The sequence below is a fragment of the Taeniopygia guttata genome, chromosome 7 (genome assembly GCF_048771995.1).
Source record: "Taeniopygia guttata chromosome 7, bTaeGut7.mat, whole genome shotgun sequence".
NCBI lineage: Eukaryota > Metazoa > Chordata > Aves > Passeriformes > Estrildidae > Taeniopygia > Taeniopygia guttata.
This window is the reverse complement of record NC_133032.1, coordinates 21,378,639-21,403,815: the sequence shown is the minus strand read 5'-3', so window position 1 is coordinate 21,403,815 and position 25,177 is coordinate 21,378,639. Positions and strand designations below refer to the sequence as shown.

The 25,177-nt window shown below is 47.9% G+C and overlaps 1 protein-coding gene across 10 annotated transcripts in view; it reads right to left on the bottom strand.

Annotated features, from left to right (window-relative positions):
* NRP2 (neuropilin 2) overlaps window positions 1-25,177 on the bottom strand; it is an 88,720-nt gene that overhangs the window by 3,579 nt on the left and 59,964 nt on the right. For 4 of the 10 annotated variants that reach the window (XM_030277637.4, XM_030277639.4, XM_072932338.1 and 1 more), the window contains exons 13-16: window positions 21,438-21,700; window positions 19,236-19,332; window positions 16,770-16,790; window positions 481-549 (exon numbers count right to left, since the gene is read on the bottom strand). In XM_030277637.4, coding sequence (XP_030133497.3) covers window positions 481-549; window positions 16,770-16,790; window positions 19,236-19,332; window positions 21,438-21,700 — 450 coding nt within the window. Of the gene's footprint in view, window positions 1-480; window positions 550-7,965; window positions 10,848-16,748; window positions 16,791-19,235; window positions 19,333-21,437; window positions 21,701-25,177 lie in introns of those variants that run through there. The other 6 variants (XM_072932343.1, XM_072932337.1, XM_072932339.1 and 3 more) reach the window with 3 other exon arrangements.

The following is a 25,177-nucleotide window of genomic DNA, read 5'->3' as shown; positions in this document are numbered from 1 at the left end:
TGAAGCACCAAACTACTAATAAAGTTAAGCACCCTGATTCACTTTTAGACATCAGACTATTGACACAGCATGCAAGCATTTTACCCACAGAAATTCTGGCCCTTCCAGTGCCACTAAGTTCAAAACTATGGAATCAATCTGTCACAGGTCTCAGACTTAATTTTCTTCACTTACAAGTAAAAATTCCGTGCAAGCAGCAATTAATGCTTAAAAAACCAGTTTCACTTGTCCTAACACAAATACAATACATTGACTTTGCAAGGTCGCTGGCTGTTGGAAAACAGGAAAAGAAAACCAATGCCTTTGAATGCTAAGCCACCACTTCAATGTATGTTCTCCAGGGTGTTCTAACTCCTAACACCACTAAAGGTGAGGTTTTTGAGTAATCTGAACATCTGATACTAAAACACAAGCTGCCACAGCTGAATTGTCCATGTGCATATGGACAATGTCCATGTCCATGTCCATTTGCATACCAACCTGGATCGTCGTTGTCTTCAAAATCTTGCTCAGAGCTTGGGAAGTCATCCTCCATTCTTGGAAAGTTAACTAGAACAACAAAATGGGAAGCACTGTTTGTTAAATTAGGCCTTCTGGCAGCATCATTGTCACTGGTCACTGGGCTGTGAGACCAGCCAGAAGAAAGTAATTGTTAAACCACTACAAGGCTCTTCCTTGTGGAATGAGGAGGAGCTCATTATCTTCTTCCCTTGGCCAAAGTCAATGAAGACTCTTGCACACTTGAGAAAAGAGGATCTTCACACTACGTCACATTTCATAACCACCAAATCATCAGCTTTTAAGAAGAAAAGAGAGTGAGCGAAAAGCAAAGAAATCAGACACTTTGAATAGCACTAAAATATTGTCACTGGTGCCTCCATAATGGCCATAATTTACTATTAACATGCTCATGGGTATTACCCTTACACCTTTGAATAGGATCTTAGTGCCTGTCATTACTTGCCACTAATGCTGGATCCATTTAGCACACACTCTACTTTTCATCTTTTCCCATAAGTCTGACTGGATATAGAGCTTCAATGACCCAGATCCTCTTTGGGTTTCAGATAAATTCACAGTAATTTGAGGAATTTATGTATCTTCATTATATGTTTTAATACAAAAGCTGGTTGAAATTGAGAGAGAGGCAAATGGGTGTCCATATCTAGGCCCTTATGTTAACATTTCCCTGATCCAAATTCCTTTTACTGGTGACATTTCTTTCTGTTGTTCAGCATAGATCAAGGACTAGGAACCAAATGCACATATTATAATCTGAGCAGAAGTAAGTTATTTTCCTGTGCAGTCTTCCTATCATTTTCTCTGCGTACAGTTACCATGGCTCTTTTCCACTTTTCCAAAAGAAAATGTCTTTTCCTTTCAATCTGTGAAGAGTTTTCAAAGCTAACTGTAATTTGGGGCTCTCAACTGAGAAGGTGTCTCAAAATGATCAGGAATGCAAAAAATCAGGGACTAGAAAGTGATAGAAGTCACACCTTGGAAGTAGTTGTGGTTGGAACCAAGATTACTTAATGTCTTGTGCCAAAATGGCAAGAGTTTAAAGAGGTCACTTACAAACAACCAAAACTAAAGATTGTAACTTGTACCTAAAAAGCCACATGCAAAGAAATTATTCAAAACCCTGTAAAAGAATATTTCTGCATATTTGCATGGATATGCAGGACTTGAGAAGGCCTCCTGGATTGTCAAATACAGTTCACTTCCAGAGCGGGGTCTCTGCTGAAAGCCATGCTGCCCCAACACCACCTGACCCCTGACAGCAGCGATCCTCTGCTCTGCCATCCTCTACCTTCTCATTCAACGGGTAGAATTGTATCTGCACCCAAAGAATTAAGGGATTTCTTTGGATTTCCAAGTGAACCTGGCAACAGGTTCTCAGCTCAACACCTGCCCCTCCTGCCGATGAGCTCCGCATCGAGTGAGTCAGTTAAGCTGACTCAAGGCTGCTGGTACCTTGTCGAAGAAACACAGGTGCACACTGCCTTCTGTAAATCCTCACTTTAGCGGTGAGTTCGCATGATTTCTCAACACCTCTCGAACTGACAGGCCCAGATGGCAACATCTTAGGGCTGGGAGAACTGCCTGAGGGCCTCTTGCAAACATTTAGATCCAAACATGTGGAAAAATAACTTGCAAAAGCAGTTTACACGTGGAGACGTCTGAACTGCTAGTCACCCACTGGAAGACAAGCAGTGAGATTTGCCATCCGTGTCACCCACACAACCCTACAGAAATTGTACAGAAAATTGCTCAAAGATGAGCAGAGGTCAAAATTAGATGACAGTCTGCCCAAGGAGTCCGTGTGTGGAAAAAGGCTCTTGGAAGTCATTTGACATTCCACATTGTAGCTGTTCTAAATTTTGTGTGAGAACAAGCTAGCAGTTTGATCCTTTTGTAATTTCCCAGGGTAGCCTTGAGGGAAAAGCCAGAAATAAAAAAAAGTATTGGTTAATCAACACTTTCAAAAGAACACCAGTTCTTTCCAGCCTGAAAGGAAGGAGCACTGGGAAAACTTGAAAAGAGAGAACATTTATACAAAAAGCCCAGCCTAGAATCTGTTTACTCTTCTAGTGATTTGCTCAATTCCCCATGCTAATACAACTCTTAAGTCCTGCTTAAATGATATCTTCCTACTTGACTATTTTCCTTCCTCAGGCCCTCATTCTTCTGCTCCCCGCATGCCATTTCATTGCTATTTGATTGTATGTTATCATGCAGGGCTCTACACCCTCCGGAAAGCTTTAGAAAAATATAATTTGATGTTTCTTTTTCCATACTGGGGCTTCTTGAGTCATTAACTGAATCAGCTCAGGCTGTGTGGGTGTCTGTGGGAATTGAAGCTGGTGGTCTCAGTTCAGTTCCTAGTGGAGATGATTTAGAATCTAGCCTGTCATAGAATCTAGCCTGCTGTTTGTCATCAGTTAGGCTCCTTTGGGACAAGTCCCAGCAATACAGTGACAAGTGGAGCGGGCCACAGAAGGCAATTCCCTTAGAAAGCGGTCCCCAGAAAAGCCCTGCAAACTGGTGGGCAGAATGGGATAAACATACACTGCTCTGTGTTGTGGAAAGCTGCTTCCTTAAAGGGTAGATTTCAGGCACAACTTACCTTGCATTTTAAAAGGGAAAAAACATTCTGGAGAAAGGTAAGCAAGAAAGTTAGGGGGGAAACTGTAATTAAATATGATGAATGATTTCTCCTGAGTGAAAGGCTATTTTTAAAGCCCGTGTGCCAAATGATAGCTGTGAGCACCTAGCCAGTCCTGGCCAAAAGATGATATTAGCAATGATGTTGGAAACAGCCGGATGCCAAGAAAGGCTGTTATCTATTGGATCTGAGAGCACTGCCAGCTAAAAGGCTAATTTATGGGACCTGAAAAAAGAAAGATAAAATTCTAATCAGACAAGGGCTGATTTAAGCACCATGTTTGTATGAGCTCACATGGAGGGAGAGCAGGAGAGAATTAGTATTTCCAGAGATTAAAGAGTTTCAGTGTACATCTGTTTTAAAATAGTAGCAGGGGTGAGAGGGATTGTGCCAGGGCGGACGAGAGGGGCAGGAGAGCAGACAAGGTTCTCTGGTGTCCCACCACAGACATACACATGCCTCTTGCAGGAAAGCTCTCCAAACCTGCCCAAGGCAGCTCACCTCTCCAAAGCTGAGCTCAGCATGTCTTATGGCCTGGCACGTACTTCCCACCACCACGGGTGCTTGATGCCAGCCTTCCTGCATGGGCTTACCTGCAGCACCACCGCTGGCAGAGACCTCCACACCAAGCCAAGAGCTATTGCTTTGGAGAAAACACCCAGCCCTGATTGCTGGAACCTGGACACATTCTTCCAAGGCAAATGACAACTATCAAGAAAAAAATTGCTGTTTCTTTCTAGCCTGACTTTGTCTGGTTTATGTCCAGGCACCAGGTGCTGCCTCCTGCCAGGTTGCTGAGGGGAGCTCAGTCACCCCAGGGCAGAGCTCTAGCATCTGGCATCTCTCTCTACACACAGGCATTTGCATATTATCTGTGGTGCCTCTTGGAGTCTTTCTGGCTGAACAAAATGAGCCTCTCAGTAGGAGGTGCCTTTCCCAAACAATATATCAAACTTGCAGTAATTTCCAGATTTTATTATTGCCTGCCTAGAGCCACTCTGGCACAGGACAGCCTTGCTGGAGAGCACCCAGGATGCACTCCCACCACCCCTGTGCTCCTGCTCCCCACTTTCTGCAGGGGTCCACAACCTCTGGGGCTGAAGGTGATGCACCAGGTGATGGGGGCTTTGTGAGCTCTGCTCCCTACAGTCTTTAATTCCCAGTAATATCTGTGGCTGTTCCTGCTGGGACAAAAAAAGCAGAGTGTGTAGGAGGAAGAAAAACAAATTGCTGGTTTTGGGGAAATAAACAGCACATGGTTGTTTCCCCACTGTGGAAAGGACTCGAGGGCAGCCAGCTACATGCTCACCCCTCTCTCCTGCTGCTGCAACATCCCTTTTGGCCAGTGCTATCCTGGGCAGTGAAGGGAGCGTAGGAGGTAGACCGCTGCTCTGCTGCCAAACAAGTGCCCATAAGGGTATGAAACATTAAATGCAGCCAAAGCTAGGAAAACGGGGTCAGAAATTGACATTTCCCAGTCTTGGCATAACGAGACAGAGCCCCGGCTCCGCTCTCATCCTTGCTTTTCTCTCATTGCTCATTCCCAGTCCTTTCCTCTCCACAGCAATAGTGTGACTCCAACACACATCATTTTGTTTTGACACAGCAGAGCAGCCGCCGTGGCCTCGCCTTGACACCGCTCTGCTTGGCGGCGGCGCAGCGCTGCTCCTCTGGCTGGGAGCTCCGGGGGCTGGGGGTGACACCTCCCACCCTCGGCAAACGCAGAAGCACTTCTCAAAGCAGAGCACAGGCTCCACGCAGAAACACTCCCTCTGAATCCCCCATTACTCTATTTCCAGCTGAAAATCTACCTCACTTCTCTCTTTCCCACTCCTTCAGAAACACAGGACTACTTTAGTTTACAGAAGGGATAAATCCCTGCCAAATTTCAAATTAAAACAGTGCTTTGGCTACAGTTAAGCATTAAAGAAAGCAAACAAGCTGCCACTCCCTGGCCCGGCCTTCCTCTGCAGTGCAGGAACCTCTGCACCTTATTCTCAGATTGCCTTGGGGCTGCCCTGGTGGTAGCCAACTGTGCACACCTCAGACCACCACAGAACCATTGTAAAACTGGGGGGCATGCTCTTGCAATCCTTGGGCTTCCGATATGGAGACAAGGTGGGAAAGTATGGCTGGGCAAGTGAAGACACCCCACCAAAAGCACTAGGAGACATGGAGCCAGGCTGGGTGTTTGGTGTGGAGGTGGCCATGAGCAGGCAGCTATTTCCAGCCCTGGTGCTGCCCTCCAAAATATGGCACCTGGCCCTGCTGCATGCATGGCAGATGGCCAAGGGGACTACCAAAATGAGTACCCTGCCAAGCCCTCCCTGCAGCAGACACACCCCCTGTTGCAGCCTGGCCCCTTCTCCAGCTCCGCTTTTGCACCTCTCCTCAGCAGCGGCACCAGGCCAAGGAAAGGGTGGCGGTGGCACGTGTGCGTACGGTGTGACTGTGGCATTACATAGAGCAATCCTCTCCCTCTCCCTCTCCCTCTCCCTCAGCTCTGGACAACCCAGGTCCAGACACGCAGGTTCTGTGCTCCGTGCTGAGCTCACCTACCCCAAACCGAGGAGCTCCTCGGCACACGGGCAGCACTGACCCCGCTGCCATCACACAAAGGCTCGGAGCTGGGCGAGAAGCTGGCGGCTCTGTGGCATCCTGGTGCGTTTCTCACCCTCCCCGTTGTTGCTGTTTGTTTTTACAGTGCAGTGGCTAACGACACGATTCCTCAAACTGGCAGTCACGCCTGCAGTCTCTGCTAAGAGCCGCCAAAGCCACTGATGGAGGAGCTGTGGCGGAAAGCCAAGCGGCTGTCCAAGCTCGCCTCGGGGCCTTGCCTGCTGTCTGCACGCCTCACTCCGCTGCCCTGACATGGGCTAAGTGGGGGCTGGCCCTGCTAATGTCAGTAGGTTTTCACAGGGTTTCTAGAGGGACAAGAATCCAAACATAGCCCCACGCACAGCCTGGTTTCTACCTTGTTCCCTTGATGCTGCAGCAGAGGCACTTCCACCAAGCCAGGAAAAGCCAACCTCACATCCACAGCCCGGGGACAAGCAGCTCTGGGGTCCCTTTGCCAAGTGCCATCCTGCAGGTGCCTGCCCTGGCAGGAGGCTGACCCAACTGTGCAGCCGGTCCCGCGGCTGGTGAATGAGCGCTGCAGCCTGCTCCTGCTCCATCAACCATCTCAGGCACTCTGACATTGCCAAGGCACAGCCTTTCCCACGGCACCCTTTGCTTTGCCAGGTCAGTGCTCCCACTCTCCCATCACCCCTAGGCACTGGCTTTGCCCCAGTGCTTACAGAGAGTGCCCATGGACTCCCTGCTGCTCCTTCAGCACACCACCAACTGTAGAGATAAGATAAAAAGATTGACACCATCACAGCACACACCACTAGGGAGCCACGCCCAAAGCCTCCCCGTGACACACAGGACACAATGCTGTTCCCTGAAAAATAGAGCCCCCATTGCTCCCCTAGAAAGTTTTCTTCTTTTTTGTTTTAAGTAGACACTTAAATGCCTGAAGTTACTGGCAGAAGAGTTTGCATCAGAATCACACTAAGCTGTGGTTATTTCCTTAAACAAAGCATGCTAATTTTAGCTTCTTTCTTGCCTAGGATGTGCTGCAGCCTGAGCAGCACCCAACTCTCTGGCCAATCTGTCTGTGGCGCACGTACAGAATAATTAATCCTGAACGATTTCTCCCTTTTCGTCTGTTTACTTAACAGAGTTTTTTTTCTTCCTTGTTGGGAAGCCATCAGTCAGTCTCTCCCTCCCTGTTTTTCACATGTGCATATTTGTTTTGAATTTTGCTTGAACAGTCGCTGAAGTGTACAAAATGCAAATTACAAGTGTAATTTGCTTTGCTGTACAATTACAGAAAAAAAAGCCCTCTCCCAAAAAAGCAGCATGGGTCCTCAGCTTTGCTTGTGTTTGAATAGCCAGTGTGAGGGATCACATTTGAATTATTTTTTTGTTGATGGCCTGAATTCCTAGTAAAGTCAGGAAGTTTCATTGCAAAGCTGAGCTTTATGCCAGGGTAAAGAATATGAGAGAAAGAAAATAAAGAGGAAAGGAAAAACCTCTCAAACTGGCAGCAAAATATATTTCACATGAAATGTGATGCTGCTGACTCTGCTGAAGGGGTGAAGGGTGCACTTAGAGAAGATGGGAAGCAGAACTGCTGCAGCAGAGGTCCCTGTAACAAGTTGGGAGGACTCAGGTGGAGGGAAAGCAGGGGACATACAGCTATCCAAAAACTTGCATACAGGTCACTTGCACAGTCTGACATGCAAAACCAGGGATTGCACAGAGAGGAAAGCATTGCTGTTTTCATTATTAATTTTGCTAATGGCTTGCCCGTTTTTTGCTGAGCTCAGGGACAGACGTGCGGCTCAGCTGAGCTGGCAGCCAGGGCAGCCCCAGGGGCCCTGCAAAGTCGGATGTCCTGTCCCAGCTGGAGAAATCCTGTGCAATCACACTGAGCAATTTAGCACTTAGGCAACACTGTTGAAATTCCCAAACAATCCCAAGAGTCAGTCCAGCCTCCCAAAACTCCCATAAGGATTGGTACAAAGGTAATGGATCTAAAAGCTGGTATTAATGGCCCGATCCTGAGTGCAGCGAGGCAGGGAGCCCACAGCAGCTGTGCTGCTGGGAGCTGGGTCTGCACGTGGCAGGATCTGGAGCTTCACTTGGCTAACAGGAATAGCCCTGATGCTCCAAAGAGTTTTGGAACTCTGCTTTGCTTCAACCAACAGCATGCTCATTAGCAAAGAAAGAAGAAAGAAAAACCCCAGATATTTGTATAAAAATATCATCATTTTATTACATTCCACACAATACATTTTCAAAGAATTTCAAATTTCCACAAGATATTTTTCACACACAGGCAACTGGGCAATGCTGGGGATGTCAGGGCTCAAGGAGTAGGGGAGAACTGGGAGTAAAAATCTCGAAGTGACCTTCTGTTTTGTCTTTGGTGATTTTGGTTTAAAAGACAGGGTGCCACATTCTCCTCTCTGACACACCAATGCACACTTGCTAAGTCTGTGGGGGTGAACCTGGTCAAAGTGAAATTGTCTGAATTAGGGAGACTGAACTGACTTTGGAAACGGGACAGTATCTGCTGACATGGCTTGGGCTGACCTGAAAGTAAGCACATGCCACTATTTCACATTTGTTTTAATTTGCAGCTGACTGAGGGGGATAGGAATCCACATCCCAAACCAGATGCACTGAACACCAGTGCTGTGTGATGAGGAGGCTGATGGTGAAAGCACTCTGGCCCTGGAAGCCCCTCTCTAGGGGCCTTTCAATGGCACTGCCTTCCAGGTGGCAGGAGCTCCCCGGGTCCGTTCTGGCCCTGTGGGACAGGCATGTCCCTTCTGCTCTCAAAAACCTTGTGGGAGCCAGGCCCAGGAGCAGCAGTGCCATGAGCACCCACCACGCCTGATGTGCTCACCATGGCACATCACCCTGGGCTTTTCTGCACTCCTTGCTTGTTCAGACACTTGCTGCTGCAGCTGAGAGGATCCCACTGAAATCTGCTGTGCAACCAGCATGGGGAACTGAAAGTGGCTGCATGAATTAAGGCAAGGAGGGGGATAGAGTGACTCCCCCATTGACAGACATCCCCTGGCTATGCTGCAACGAGGGCCAATACCACTTCAGCACACTTTGTATTTTTACTTTTTTCCCCAGACAAAAAGGCAGCTCAAGACTACAGGGAAGTTAACAGAGCTGCTCATCTTGATTAATTTTATGCAATATTAATGGACAAAGGAGGGACGGGCACTAGCAAGTTTAGAAGGGGAGAGGGAATTTGATCACTCATCACAGATGGACACAAACAAGATGGAGAACCTTGCTCACTGGAGGTACTTTTTTTGCCTGCAAACAGATTAGGGTTAAAAATTCAAACCACTTTTGCATGTCATCATTCAGTAATTTATATAAGGCATTTCCACTACAATACGCTGGGCCATTCAACAGTCGGAGGCGTGTGGAGGCTCCTCCTTGCCTCCCCAGTTAAAGCAGCAGCAATAGCTGGGCCCCCCAGGCACACTGCCTGGGCTTGGCTTGCTATGTTACTGGCGCTCTAAGAAGCAGAACATTAGCAAACGCAAAACTGACATTCTAGAAAGTCAACGGGCAATTTTTATGATTCAGCAGCTATGGATTGGGCAGAAAGAAAAAAACCAAACCCAGAAAGGGGAACTATACTTGTCCCTTGAACATTTCTAGCAGAAAGACAAGGAGGAGCCCTCTCCCCCTTTCCCGTGTAAAAGCAAAACCATCAGCACCCAGAGTGAGGATACTTATTAAATAAATAAACCTTCAATTCTCAAGAAACTACAGTATTTAGCATCCACTAAGACCTGCTGAAGTCTAGTGTTACCCTAAGGCTGGCTTTAACAGATACAAACAAAACATTCATTATGAGCTTCTCTGATATAAGGCAACTTTAAATAGATTCACTTGTAGGTGGGGGAAGAGGAGGGCTTCCCCTCCCTCTTCCAAACAATGGCTGTGTTATCATGTTGGCTGCAGAAAGAATAAAATGGAGAGATCTTGCTTTTTGAACCTCTATGGACCTCTCTGGATTCTTCTAGCCATCTTAGGTGGACATCCCCACTGTCCAGCCTGGCCTTTCCTCAATTTGCACCCAAGACATTAACACCATATCAAACAAGAAACCCAGCCACAGCTAGATAAGGCAACAAAAAAGCATTGCTCTCTTCCCCAAGTAAACAAATGAGGGCATTCACCATAAACACGTCCCAGACCTTCCAGAGAGGATGTGGGAAGGAGGGAAAATTAACAACAACAAAAACAAAAATAAAAGCATTCCCTGTGCAAGTGGAAGCAACAACAAATTAAAAAGGGGCTGTTTCTAAATATACATTCAGCCAGTCAGACACACACAGTCCCATGCACACTCACGCTCAGGTTTAGCACGCATGCGCATGAGCCTCACACACAAGCTTCCAAGCTCACCATCAGGTTCCCTTGCAGGTTGCCTACTGGGAGGAGAAAAAAAACCCCAAACCCAAAGAAGCTGACCAACAACAACAAAAAGAAAAACTCCCCAAACAAACACAACAAAACAAAATAAACCCCCACCTGACAACCCAAGTATCCTTGAAAAGTAATAGAAAGGGAGCGTTCACTTTTGAAGTGAAGGGGCGGTGTGTCTCTTCTGGCGATCCAAGATGCAGCATTAGTTTAGAGTTTGTAAAAGATTCGGGGAGGGCTGGGGGACGGAGAAGGGATGGAGATATCTAAGAGTTCACACGTATGCTAGGTAAGGAAAAAGTGCAAAACTGAGGCAACGTATTTGAAGTCTTAGTTTCTGTCTGTCTGTTTTGTGTTTTGTTTGCTTTCTTGTTCCTGTTCGGCTCTCAGCAGCGCAAGCTGGGGTCTTGCTCTAGTTTTATGGTTAGGGTGGGCTCCACAGCCACAGGGGCCCCGTTGGCATAGTGGGAGGTTTTGTAGGTGATGGAGTGATCACTCTTCTTGGCCGCATAGCGGAACCGGTGGTAGTGGAGCACAAGGGCCAGCGCGACGGAGACCAGCACCACAACAGCACCTCCGGCGGCAATAACGTAATACCAGTAGGCTGGGATGGGCTGCACTGACACCGTGTCCACTGTGGGCTCGGTCCCTGGCAGGAGGGTTGCCCCTGGGGAGGAGACACAGAACAGGGTTGCTAGGTGGGAGGCATGCAGACGCACAAAAAGAAACACACATGCTTTCAAGAGTACAGCACGGAGCAACACGAGGTCCCACAGCCGCCTCCAGATACAGGACATGCTCCTTGGGGAGGGCACAGCCTGGCATTTGCTGAGCCCACATATTCAAGGGCCTTTCTCTTCCCTTTTAATTAATCAGGCTGCCTGGAACGCAATACAAATTCCATATGCACTATTATTACTGTTATTTCTGGCATCAATGAATGTTTTTTTTCCTTCTTTATTTTGGCCATCTCCAGATCAGCCACCTGGTTTTGTCTCCACATGGCAGATGTTGTCAAGCAGTGACAAAACACATCATGTTCATGATTGGAAGAAAAGCATGATCTCAGATGGCCGAGGAAGTTACCACAGGAGACTGGGAAAGAGATTACAGGGAGAAGCGTTTGTCATTTTTACTGAAAAAACAGAGAAGAAGTTCTCTGTTGAAAGTGTTCTGCACACAGGTCTAGTCTCACTAGGTGCCCCATTCACAGACCTACACAGATTTCCTTAGTATTTCTTGAAGTGAGAAGGGACAGTTATAATTATTTACAGGGCACAGGCTGCAAAATTCAGCCCGATATTCAGACAAGGAACCCATGCTCTCTGCAGCTTCATCAAGCCAGGACTATGAATTCATGCTGACAAAGCAACACACCTCAGGAGGGCTGGAAAAGCACCTGGCCCCCTTGAACTCACGGGCAGGCAGTGCCCAGACTCAGCCCGGCGATGGTCAACCCTTCCTACTCTTGCAGCTGTGGGTGTTGCAGGGCAGAGCTGCCGGGCTGCTGTCCCTGCCGGGTCACACGGGGACAGCCCTGCACAGGCTGCGCACAGCGGCAGCGCCGGCTCTGTGCAGGGACCGCTCTGCGCTACTGCCCCCGCACACGCTGCTCCCACCCCCCAGCAGCACTCGGGGGGAGCTGCAAATAACCAGGGAGGGATGTATTTTTGCACCACGTTCATTTGCTGGTTACTTCAAGGTGGCTGAAGTTCCCATGGAAATTCTCAGGAGGGTTTGCTCTACTGCTGGACACAGTGACTCCCCTCCTGTGCTCACCCTCTCCTCCTGCCCCTGGCTGGCTAGTGGGGGGCAGCCCCGACTCGGTACTGGCTAGCAGAACTTTGGGGGCTCCTGAGTTTGATGTCAGCACATTGTTCAGCTCTGTGCTAACTAAACTCCAGCTTGGTTTCCTGAGCAGGCTTGGAGGATGCCAAGAGGAAAATACAAAACAGTGCAGGATGCACTCAGCTTTGCCAGCAACAAGGGCATCTTGCAGCACAGCCTCTGCCCTCCCCTACAAACACTGCCTAACACCACAGTCACCGGCTGGAAATTTGGGATGGTGATGGCTTTGCTGTTAGTGGCACAGGAGATGAGGCAAAATGATGGTTCCTCTGCCACTGACAAGGCTTTTCTCCTGTCCCTATTCCCCAAAAACTGGGCACAGGGACTAAAACCAAGAATGAACAGTGCACCCAGATGAATAGCTACAACAACAACAACAACAACAACAACAACAACAAACCCCCTCAAAAGCGAGGAAAAAACCACACAAGCAAGACTAAACCCTGCTTTTATAGAGCAGGAGGCTGGGAAGCACCCACATATTTGTCATTGTAGGCAAGAAAGTCGGGTGTCTCAGGAGAAGCCTAACTGCCGCGCGCTCTCAACCTGTCTCACCCCAGCTGCCCCTCACCATCAAGAGTGGGGGTGGCCCTGTCCCTCCTGTCCCCTAACAGTGCCTGCAGAAGGGGCATACAGGCTGGGCTGTGTGTTGAGGATGGCAAAGATAGGGAGCAGGCAGCCCTCTGACCTCTTTCCCTAACTCCACTGGTCATGCTGGTTTGGGGGAATGAAAACAGCACATCCCTGTGCCTCCCCGAGCAGCTGCTGCCCCTCAGCCGCCTGCATGGGGGTGGAAGTGTGGGACATCCCATGGGGGCTGCTGCCAGCTCCCTGTGAGGCTGAGCGTGTTCAATGCTGCCTTGAGCCTCACTGATAACCCCCCACTGTCTCCCTCCACAGATGCAGCTGGCTGAGCTGGCCCAGACCCGAATGTGACCCAGCACCGTCCCCACTGGATCAGCAACACCTCTCCTGTGTCTGACAGCATGGGGGTGCTGGGCTGACCCCAGGGATATTGTGGGGCTGCTTGCTGCTTGTGTTTACACTTGGTGACAGTCTCTGCTTACGTAGCACTTTGTTTCAGTGAGAGATTTACAAACAGCCTCTCACACCACTGATACGCACCAGGTCCCATGGTGGAAACTGGGATGGGGAGAGGGGCAGGTGTCAGGGGTGACAACAGCTCCTGAGTGTCAAGAGAGTGGGAGGAAGGCTTCCTCCTGGTGGCTGTACATTGCCCAGTGGAAGGCTGAGTGTACAAAGGGTGGGTGAGGAGCACATGCCATAGTGCCCAGCCTGCAGCCCTTGCCCCTTCCCCGTGCATCTCTGCCCTCTGCCTGCCTGGGGATGGAGGGAAGCAGTATGATGTAGTGCAGATGATCCTGCTTGTGGGAAAGGTCCCTTGGGGAACTCAAGCTTGCTGCAGCTTCAGGACAGCCCCTACTTGGCCCTAACCCAGTCCAGATGTCTCAGCCAGGGCTTCTAGAATGAGGGGTGGTGCAAAGCCCTTCCTCAACCCCCGTTTCCGCACCTCATGGTCCCGCTGAGGAGATAGCAGAAGTCTGGAAAGTTCATTTAGCAACTGAAGTCATTAAGGAATCACACTCAGTTGTCTCTAGGCCCTAATGAAGCCAATTCCCAACATTAATGATTGTTCTTCCTTACATTGCCAGACACTAAATATAGCTGCCCATCCACTCAGCACAGAGCTGATGTTATCAGCTCTGTTTTTACTGGATCTGCTGCTCTCTGGAAGTTTTCTGTTATATCAGTGGAAAAGTTCACTGCTCAGGGAGATGGAAAAAAAAGATCCATCTTCTTAACTTAATAATTTTTCCACTCCCCTTTGCCTTCTGCCACACACACACTTGCCCTTCCTCATTTATTCACTAGTGCTCTCGTCTTAATAAAGAACTGCCTCCTGCTGTTGCTGTCAAGTTTGTGGCTGCTGTGTTTATGGCACAGGTTGGAACACCAGTCAGTGGAAACGTGATTTAATCCCTAAAGGGTGGATATTTTATGTGGTTGTGCTGCTAGTGCTCACACCTCCAACCTGGCCAGGTATTGCCATTCTCTTTTCAATAGGGAAGACTCTATAGGGACTAGTTTTGGAGTTTTGCACTGAGAATCAAAACCAAAGAAGGAAAAGCAATAGTCATTTGGGGAAAAAAAAAAAAAGGAGAAAATCCTTTCCAGAAAGCTGCCTGGAGGGCTGCCTGCCTTGCTCTGCCACTGCCGTGTCACAGCTCATACTCCTTCCTGAAATCACTGACATTAACTGCTGTGGACAAGCAACACAGCTGGACTTTTCCTAGATGACACAGTTGAAAGCAAGTATTACACTCATCTAATCTGAATGCCACAAAACCAGTGTCACTCTCAACCCCATAACTGCTACCTGTCATTGCTCCAGGGAGATATCTCTATTTTGATTTCAGGATACTCGCAGGGAGAGAATCCACCAGTCCCAAAGGCAAATTCTCCCCATGGTTTTTCTCCATGCATTATTTTGAATATATCTGTTATTTCTAGCCTGGTATGTATCTAATTCCTTGCTTCCAGACACTTGTTGTACCCTTCCTTTAAGGGTGGAATGCATTAAGGCTCAAATGCAGTACAGTTGAAGCACACTTTCCTGGTCCTATAAGGTCCCGACCCACTAGGTTAAACATATTTTACCTACACAAATTCTCTTATTATTTGCTTTGTGATCCTGGAGTCTGTAAGGTGCTTATTTTCAGCTTTGCTCCCAAGCCAGGAGAGGAAGAATTTGCTATTATTTTTAATGGTATCTGACTTTTTCAGCTCATCATATAATTGCAGGAGTGGGGGCTATAGAACATCTCAGTAATTAATGCATAGTTATTTCTCCAGCCAGGGACTTCTTTCCCTCGTTTTACCCTCTCCTGTTGGGCATGCCTGTCTCTCCTTCATTTTAATTATCATGTAATTGTCTCCAGTCTTCATCTTCACTTCTTCATCTCTTCTCTCTGCACTTTGCTTTTTCCCAGGTCACTCCAACCCTCTGTGCCATCTATGCCTGCCTGTCATCCAAGGACACCTTTTCAACCTTTTGCTGCAATTGCAATTGCTCCCCTGTTATGACCAGTGCTAGGATGTCCTTCAGGGAGCCAGGAATGGGCAGGAGCTGCTGGAACAAGCTGGCAAGTTCCAGTGGGAAGGGGAGGTGTGCCTGTAGTAGCATCTGCCTGTGTTGCTCAGGGACCTCACTGTTTCTCCCAAGCCAGTGTGCCCTGTGGAATACGATGGGGAAGTGGAGGCACTCAGGCAGCAGGGCAGGGGCAAAAGGGAAGACAAACAATATGAACTTGCAGGACTTTAGGATAAGACTGCAGAATAGAATGTGAGGACCCAGAGAAAGGTTCAAACTGTAACAAGTCCCAAAAGACAAAGATGGTGTTTGCAGAATAGATACCAGACCAGGCCTAGGAGAACATAGAGCAATAGTGGAAGTCATGAATGGTTGTGAGGCTTTAACTGCCACCTGAGAATATCACAGAAGCTTTTCAGTAACACCACAAGCCTGAATATCAGATAAATAAGCCTATAAACAAGCAGAATTCCTCATTGTTACGGTGTGGGTATGACTGTAAAACATGGTGTTAGGCCCTGCACTTGTCCCTCACGTTGGTAACACTCCACAGCCTGAATCCCCAGGGACAGAGCTGCACGTTTCAGTCTCAGCGCCGCCTTTGCCACCGCTCCCAGTGCTCACACCAGGAGAGACAGCTCTGCCCACATGGAAATGCAGCTGCTTTTAGGGTACAGTCCAGCCAGTTCTTACAGTTCACCAGCACAGTACAGACATCATGTCCCACTGAGAGCAAAGGGCATGTTGATTGAATTGACAAAACAACTCTCAAAATTAAGGGGAGCTCCCAAGTTTGCTCTTAATCACAACACAACCCCCAGACACATTCCTGAAGAGGCAGGCAGGAAAACAAAATCCAAATTTAAAAAACACATAAACCTCTCAGACTAAACTGATGTCTTCAAAAGTAGATAGTTTTTCCTACCACAGAGCAAGACAAACAGCAACCCCCCCCCTGAAAAGAGAGAGGCAGTTCCTTGGAGTTCTTCACCTTTTCTCCTACCCTGCAGGTTTGATCAGAGAAGTGTTGGTTTTATTCTCCAGGCTAGTATTAAGCTGTTAAATGTACCATTTTCACCTTGTTCTCCTTTTATTCACTGTCACCTTCAGAGCTTCTCGTGTCAGTTTGCTCTCTCACTTATACCTCCCAACTCCTTTCCCCTTCCAAGCAGACTGGCCCCACCCTCCTTTGCCAGCACTGAGCACTGCTGCTGCCACAGCATCTGTGAACTAGAGAACCACCTTCCCTCACAACAATGTGAATTACTGCCACCAGATTTCACTTTTAACGGGCTACTCTTTTTTTCCATTTAAGTCAGTTGAAAACTACTCTTTACTCCTCAACCTTCCTATTTTAGGCTTAGCTGCTCTTCAGGAGCTAATGCTATTCAGTCCCAAGATGGGGGACTTGCCCGCTTGCCTGTTCCCTGTCAGCTAGCAGAAGTCAGAGGATGCCATCTCCTGCTGCTGTGGTGGGGGAGGTTTAGTACACACTTGCCATTTCAGTGCTCAGAACATTTGCTGTTTGTACAAGCACACACATTGCTTTCCTTCGATGTAAAAGCCCATGCCAGCAGAACAAAACCACCGAGAGAAGTGCAGTTTTACCTGGAAAGTAGGAGTTCTCACCTGGGAAAGCTGTGATGGGTTCTGCAGAGGAAAAACAAAAGCTTGTATTAGAGAGGGGAGTACACACCCAGCCCCCAGTTCATGTCACCCTTGATTTGCAGTGGCCAAGCGAAGCAGGCATGTGGCTGTGCCCCACAGGAGCCACTCCTGGGGACAGCATCAGGAGCCAGCCAACCTCAGCCAGGACCATGAGAAACCTGGCCCCAGCTGGGAACCAAACACACGCAAAAAGTTTCACTCAAAGCAGACTCAAACACACTTCAGAGAAAAATATGTCTGAGGTTGAGGGTCATTTGGATTCAGCCTGGCTGGCCTGAGTCATCCAATGACAAAGCCTCACCTGGCCCAGTGATGAAATCCTGAAACCCCCTAAATTTCCAAAAGTGGTTTTGGTTTCTGGCTCAACTCTGGCACTGTTTCTCACACAGGAACTATGTTAATTCTGGGTAGTGATGCCCTGCTCCTCTCTATCTCACAGTGACAAGAAACAGAGGCAAGTGATAGTTTTCCTTCTTTCAAGATACTTTGAAGATGTAATCTATTACAAATTACTGGATCTGAAAAGCAATAATCGGTACTTACTACTGATTACTTTCTTGTAGAAGTAATAGACTTCTGATTATTTTTAGATTACTTCTGTATTATGCCTGTGAGTCACAGAAGCAGACTCTGGCTCTACTGAGTGCTATGAAATCATCACTCGGGTTCAAAATGCAAATGACATATTTGTCAAAGGAAAAAATTATTGTGACTTATTAGCATTCTTTCATGCTAAAAAGGAATCAGATTACTTCCAAGAATTATATTTGAAAAACCAGTAGCCTGTGCTTGAGTCAGCTATTCTCATGGCTCTGAATAAAAGAGAGCAGCAGAGTATCGCTACCATTTCATTATTATTTTGGTGAAACTGGAAATCACCCCTAAGTTATGTTAAAAGTTTGCAGTGGGAACCCTTTGCTGGAAATGATCTGAAACAAACAATCCTTATGGGTTTTAAGATCCACATTCAATTTCCTAGACTAGGTAAAATAATTTTCTGTAGCAGTTAGGTTCTTGGGCTGAAAATGCTTGAAACTTTGTAATTTATGAATGCTTTTGTTTTTGAAATATTAAGCTTTAGGTTCATGAGGCCCAAGATGCAATAAGACTGGAGCTAGGTGAATTGCTGAGCTCCAAAGAAGTTAGATAGGAAATACTATTAGTGTTAATCATGGGTCTTGCTTCTCTTTAATGCTATAGAAAGCAAGAGATTAAAACACCACTGTCAAGCCTTAAATACTGTGAATTTGACATCTGAAGTATTAGCTCCTTTGACAGATAGGAGACCAGCAGAGTTCAAAGCATCAAAGAAACGGGGACTGATGGTGCTTAAGAGCTTCTCTGGGGCAGTTCTAGTTCTCTGTTTTATTATCAGTGCTGGTTTCTGCACCATCTTCACCCTCACCTGTCTGCATAGGGGGACAAGCAATGTATGCAGCTCTTCCCAAGCATGGTTTGTCTGGTGCTTCCTCCCCTGAGAAACACCCCTTTGGAGAGAGTGTTTGTCCTGCTTGGGTTAGGAGGCACTGGGATCCTCCCTTAGTGGGGGTGAGGAGAGCAGCTTCACTGAATGGGGCCTTCCGAAGCCCAAAAGGGAGAGAGGCTCTTCTCTGCTTTTTCCATTGGCTTCAGGATGGGCGAGACACTTCCTAGTGAAACATGCTTCTCCCAGGTCATGCAGAAGGAGCAGGACCTTGCTGCTCTGGGCAGCTCTCAGCAGAGATCCCACTAATTAAATACTGCTGGTCCCATGCTCAACTGGGATACCTCTAAATGCACACCCAAGCAAGACAGCAGTCAGAGCCATCAGTGTGATTGCATGGATATGCCAGCTAGAGGAAAAGTGCAGGGCAATCACTCCACCTGCAAACTGCTGAAACACACTTTTTTGCTCCTTTCTTTTTTTTCCCTAAATCCTTTCTGTTTTTACCAGGCTTTTGGCCTGGTTTGGGAAATGGTGAATTCTAGGCCAAAAATTTCTTTTGTTATTCTGTTAAGATTGCTGTAAAACCTCTGTGCTGTTTTTTTTTTCTTCTTATTAGAGAAGACTCCTTTTGAACTCGTTGGCCCCTCTAAGTGTGTAATACTGACTGACAGCTGGCTTCTTTTGTTCAGCACTTTCCTTTTAAATTTGGTGTATGTCCTTATCACATAGAATAGTTCTCAGTAACCTGCAGCTGCTCTTTCAGCTTTGCGGGGCAGAGACATGTGCTTCCTCCTCCTCACACCAACGCAGGCAGAGCCCCTGTCCCCCAGAGGCTGAGTCGCCCTCATTTCTTTCACGGGCGATCAAAGTCCCAGCTGAGATCCAGAAACTCCTGGTAACTCAGCCAGGGGAGGTGTGGCCCCTGCCAGCTTGCAAGCCAAGGCTGTCCAGCCCAAGCTGCCCCCTCTGTCCCTGCCCCCACGGCGGGACGCAGCACGTACCCATGCAGTTCTCCAGCGGGATCTCAGTGCCTAGCCGGATGTCATCCAGGGCCAGCTCTCCCGAGTGCCCGCTGCGGATCAACCCCTCAAACACGATCTGTGGGAAATCAGGACAGAAATGTCAATGCTGAGTTGGGCACTTCCCAGCTTAAAACCACCGATGGAGAGTGGCTGCGGCTCCCAGAGGAAGGGGTGGGAAATTGCTCCGAGCTTTCCCTACAGACCCGTGGATCACCTGACACTAGTCCTGCTTCCTTGCCCTGCCTCTGCCAGCCCTTTCCTAGGGAAAGCTGCTGTGCGTGGACAGGTTCAACAGAGAGATCTTTGCCTGGCCTGGCAGCTCTTGGCTTGCAATTTTTTCAGTTAAATGCCTCTCATGAGGAATAAAGACTCAGTGAACCCCCTGCTAGCCCTTGCACAGATGGTGCAAGTGGCATAACTCTGAGTTACTGCAGCAGCAGCTTTGGCCCATGGTATTAACTGAGCTATGATCACAAAAAGGAAGGGAAGGCTACAAAATGCACAGCTACATTAACTGTAAAGTGCTGTTCCCTTCAACATTACATAAGAAGTATGGAAATGTCAGAGGAGAAGGGTCAGCTTATTCCAACTCAATCATAGGCAAAATATATTTACAAAAACAAGTAGAGTTGTTAGCTGTAAGAACTGCTGAGTGGAGACACGTGGAATATTTACATAATGACGCCATTATTCAGCATGTTGGTATATTGTTTAGCACACAAAGTAGTCAGCCAGTGCCCATCATTCTTATCTGTAGGCATATTGTGTTTTCTGGTATTTTATTAAAAAGCCAAACCCATACAAACTAACTAGTCAGGCAGCTCCAGTGCAAAGCTTTTGTTTTATATCCCCCTGCCAACTCTGAAGGCATTGGAATAGGCTGCCAAGTGAAGTGCTGGAATCACCATCCCAAGAAGTGTCCAAAAGGCATGTGGATGTGGCACTTGTGGATAGGGTTTAGTGCTGCACATGATGATGCTGGGTTAATTATTGGACTTGATGATCCTGGTGGCTTTTTCCAGCCCTAGTGATACTCAGATTCTAAGGGTCCAAATAATTTCCTAGGGCTATGTACTTCACAAGCCTCCTCTCCCCATATTAGGTGCCCCCTTTCACCTAAGGTGCCTTGCCTGCCTGCAAGGACACCTCCCTGAAGGGCTGAGCATCTGACTGCACAGCAATGGAATGTCTGGGCTGTGGGTCCCAAGCTCAGGGCTTCAACCCACGTGGGAGGCAGCAGTTTGGAGGGGTCAGTGGCCTGACAGCAGCAGATCCCTGGGTCAGGGTCAAGGCTGGGAGCTGGCTGGAGCAAGGCTCCCCACGAGGGTGGTCACTAAAGTGCTGCTTCAAGCCTGGAAGTCCATATTTCCTTCTGCCTTGGAGGGTGCTGGATGTTGTGCTGATGCTCATTAACAAGTGACACCAGTAGCGCTGTCTCCCTGGCAAATGGCACGCTGCCCGGAAGGGACAGCCATGCCAAAGACACTCCTGGAAGCAGCAACCTCTCCATGGGGTGCAGGCACAGCTGTGCCAGAGGGGTTCAGGTGGCTGTGGCAAGGCAGCACAGCTCCATTTCTCCCTTCTCTTCCACTGATCTCTGAGAGTGGGACAGGGCCATGATCCCACAGCCCTGCACCCAGCCCACTGATCTAGGCTGAAGAGGATTCACAAACGAGCCTGCATTCCCTCTTCCTTCTCCTATGGCAACACTTGCACAGCTGAGGCTGGAGAATGGCTGTTTGCTGCCCACCCTTAAGAGCTGGCTGTGCTCCCTCCCAGCTTCCTACTTCTGGCTGCTGGATTTGCTCCCTGGAGCTGCACATCTGCCTCTGGTCAGGCTATCTGATGACCTTTGTTGGCGGGGAAAGAAATGCACACAACAAACTGAAGGGGAAAAAAAAGAAGAAAAAAAAAGAAGAAAATATGAAAAAGGGAGAATATTTGCAAAATGGGAGATCTGAGGAATATGAAAGGCAACAGGATGAACAAAGGCCCAAGTCTGTGCAGAAGACAGGCACTCTCAGAATAACAAACAGTGTAGCTTAGTTACTATGGTAACTTGAGAAACACAAAGAAAACAGCCACATTTCCCAATGATGAATGGGTCTGAGCTCTGAAACACTGAAATCAAGATGCTGGAGAAGTCTATCTGGTCCAGCACACCTTCTGCAAGCATCTTACCCGGTACTCCATGTCGTAGCTCGGCAAAATGATGCGGCCTTCCCTCCACTCCTCCCCTTGGTCCTCCGTGATGACCCACAGTGCCTTGTGCTCCTGGCTGGCTTCCCGCCAGACCCGCAGCATCACCCCATTGCTGCCCCATGCCTGGTACTGGAAAACCATGCAGACAGCACTCTGGGGCAAATAGATGGTGGGGCTGATGAGCCGGGCTCGCTGGCCTTCCCGCCTTCCACTGCTTTGCAGTTGCAGGTAGTTCTTGACATCTGTTCAGAGAGAAGAATACCATTCTATTATTTTCTGCAGCCACTGGCAACAAGTGTCTCAGCCAGTGCCAAGTGGCTTTGGCAGTGCTGCATGGCAGTGCAGCCCCATGCCTGCAAAAGTGGGGTCTCACACCAGCACCCTGTGTGTGCTCATCCAGCTGTGCCACTGCTATAGCCTGTGCAGCCCAGGCGGGGCATCGAGTAGCACACTTCCCTCACCAGCCACCACCCTCTCCCTGGGTAGGAGACCAACAGCAGAAAGTAGTTAAGAAAAAGACTGACATAATTAGAAGAAGTTAAAAAGCTGGAGCAAGTTATTGTCAGAGGAAGTGATACCACGATAATTGCATTGGCAGTGAGTATGTGTGTTTATTCTAGTGGGAGCTTCCTCAGTGAACAAGCCTGAGGTGGGTTTTTCTAAATGCCAGTGCTGAAAACTCGTCTTGTTTTGAGGATACACACAACAAAATGAAACTCTGGCTCTCAGTTTTTCTGTAATGCAGCAAAACAGCCTCTAAAGCACAGCACAGAGGAAAGACATGGACCCAATGTGTGAAGCATGCATAGGTGACAACTGGGTGGTTGCAAACTTGATGGTAGCTGAAACACATACAGGAGAGGATTCACTTGCTCTAATATTACATTTAAATTGTGCCACATTTTTTGTCAGTCCTCAGGGAGGAGAGATTTGATACACTTGATATCCCAGGAGAAGTTCAATGCTGAGGCTGGAACTGGAGATATTTGATCAGAATATCAATAGCAGCAAAAGTGCATGGATACAAATCCCGAGGCACACCTGACTTTATCTGGAATCAGTGGTTTCCAGCGCTCTCTGATGAAAAGCCTCCTCAAGGAATTTCTCATTTGCAGCTTGGATGTCTGAAGTCCCCTAGCAAAGACTGAAAGCCAAGTGTGTAGCTGAAGTGATCTTTACCTGTCCCTCCATTGTGATCAATGTCAGGACAGAGTCCCTTGGGTCGCTCCAGCTGCAGAGCAAGGCCCAGACAGGCCAGCTACAAATATTGCTAGATTTTGCATTTTGCTCAAGAGGGATGTGCACACTTGCTCTTGCTACACAGTAGGCAAGTGCCACTGGTTCTTCATGCCAGCATGTGCCAGCCCAGGCACAAGAGGATTATCTCTGCCCCAGAACTACAGTGAAGGGTTTGTTAGTTCCTTCCCACACATCTTAGCCTGCTGTGCCTGACGAGCCAAGCTCTGAGCAGCAGCTTGGCCCTGCCTGCCCTGCTCCCCCCGTGGCTCCAGAACCCACAGCAGTAGCAAGAGCAGCATCTGTACTCAGAATGTTTGCAAAGTGCACTCAAAACACCTCCAAAACTTAAACCAGAGAGACCTGAACTTGGAATCCATGGAAAGATAAGTCCCAACAGAAAACAGCAGCCGACATCACTGCTGCTCAGCAGTCAGGTGACATCGCAGCCCAAGGGAGATCTATCAACAGTGCTGGCCCTGCTGCAAGATTGTCAGTGCCAGAGAGCTGAAACCAACCACTGTGAGCTACACAGCCTTCTGAAATAAATTTAGGACAAGATAACAGGAATATTTGCCAGCATTCTTCTCCCAGTATATGTGATCAAAGTACTTCTAAAGCATATCCACTCCTATGAACTTTCACTGATTTTGCTACGTGAAGGGCAAATCTGTTCCCGACTGGCCATATAAAGAAACACCACCACTTTAGCAAAATTTTCCAGCACCTATGAAATGTCCCTGGGACACTTGCCACTTTATGCCAACAAACAGTAGCAGAAAAAAAAGGATGAAAGTGTGTTTGCCCACTCCTGCTTGAGTGAATCACTTGAAAAAGTACCATGCCGTTTTCTAATGGAGGAGAGTTCTTGTGATTTACCTCAGAGTGGTAGTAGTGGTGGAGGAGATGTGGGAGATAAACAAGTGGGGGAATTAAAAAAAAGAACAAGCTGTACTCCATGCCTAAGCAGTGATAAGGCATAATAAGTCATCAAGGTCTCCTGAATTAAAATCCTCTTTTTATAATTCACTACAAGACTCTTCAAATAAAAAAGCAGCAACAAGAAAAGAACAGCAGCAACAAACAAGGGAGCAAATCAGACTGCAGTCATGCACTTATCTCACAGCTGAAATGGTCTCACAGGCAAATCTTAAATAAAAGCACTAACCAGGTTCAAGAATGATCAAATCCAAATCCAGTTCAGGACCAACCTTTGGTGCCAGTATCTAAGCAGCCTGACTAAGTGCAGGGTTTTGAAGCATCCTTGGATCTAGCTATAGCCCACAGCTGACTAGAGGGGACTGACTATTCTAATTTTGCAGCTGGACATCTCCCAGAATCCACACCCCAGAAGCCAGTGGTATCTAGTGTGGCTGCCTTGCCCCTTCAGCAGAATAGCCTGTGTGCCCCTGAGTTACATCCCTCCTGCCAGGATTGACACTGACCTTCTGTTTGTTCCCGTTCCTATCAAACTGTAAAATCAAAGAAACTCCTAAACTGCAGCCAAATCTAATGCTCCCCTCAGCAACACAGGATCTTTCAGAGACTTGGGAACCCTCCATCTCCTGTGCTCCCTGCCCAGGTCTTGCTAGGGCCCACAGAGCTCTCCAGGACCAAGAGCTGCAAGGAGGCTCAGTCCCTGGGTGGTGATTCCAGTTGCTCCCCTGCAAATAGCAGTGGGTTTGGGCACCGTGTATTCTTGCTCCTGGTACCAGTACCAGTGTCTGGGGTGGAAAGCTGAGGGCAGGCAGGCATGACTTTCTATGTCATTTGAAGATGAAATGGCTGGATCATCTAATGGCTAGTTGGACCTTTGGAAAAGCCCTATAAATTTGCTGAGACTGACTGAATAAGGGCACTGTGGAGTTAATTGTTAGAACAGCATGTGGAAGCCTGGTGGTTCCAGTAGTCACTCTGTTTGATACAGTAAATGGAAGCCTTTGGCACAGAAAGCATCTGAAAGGCTGATTTCCACTGTTAAAACACTTGAAGGGAGCTTTCCAATGATGAGCTGATCAATTCTTCCAGGATCAGAAATGCATTTTAATCTCTTTCCCAGAACTTTGCTTTGCAGTCTCTGTTCCTAACACTATAGCTATATCCTCCACAGAACTGGCACTGCCAGTTCAAAGCACCGGCTCTAAAAAAGCAGGAAATCCCACTCAGGCATTTTACCTCTGTTTTGCAACTGCTGGTATGGAATAAATCTCATGGATGATTTATGGGATCATCTGGATGTAAGGGAGCCAGTAATATGAATATGGAACCACCCCAGCCAGATGATGGCAGAGCCCCTCGTGTGTGCATGGCAGCGAGTTCTGGATAAATCACCAGCTGGGCTCTGCAAACCAACCATCTGGGCAACGTGGTTTTCTCTTGGCACACCTGCCCCTCCTGCTAGGAAACCATCTGAGAGGACATTAGGGGCAATGGGGGATGAAGCCTCACAGTTTGGGTCAGACTGCAAGCACAAGCCCCAGCAG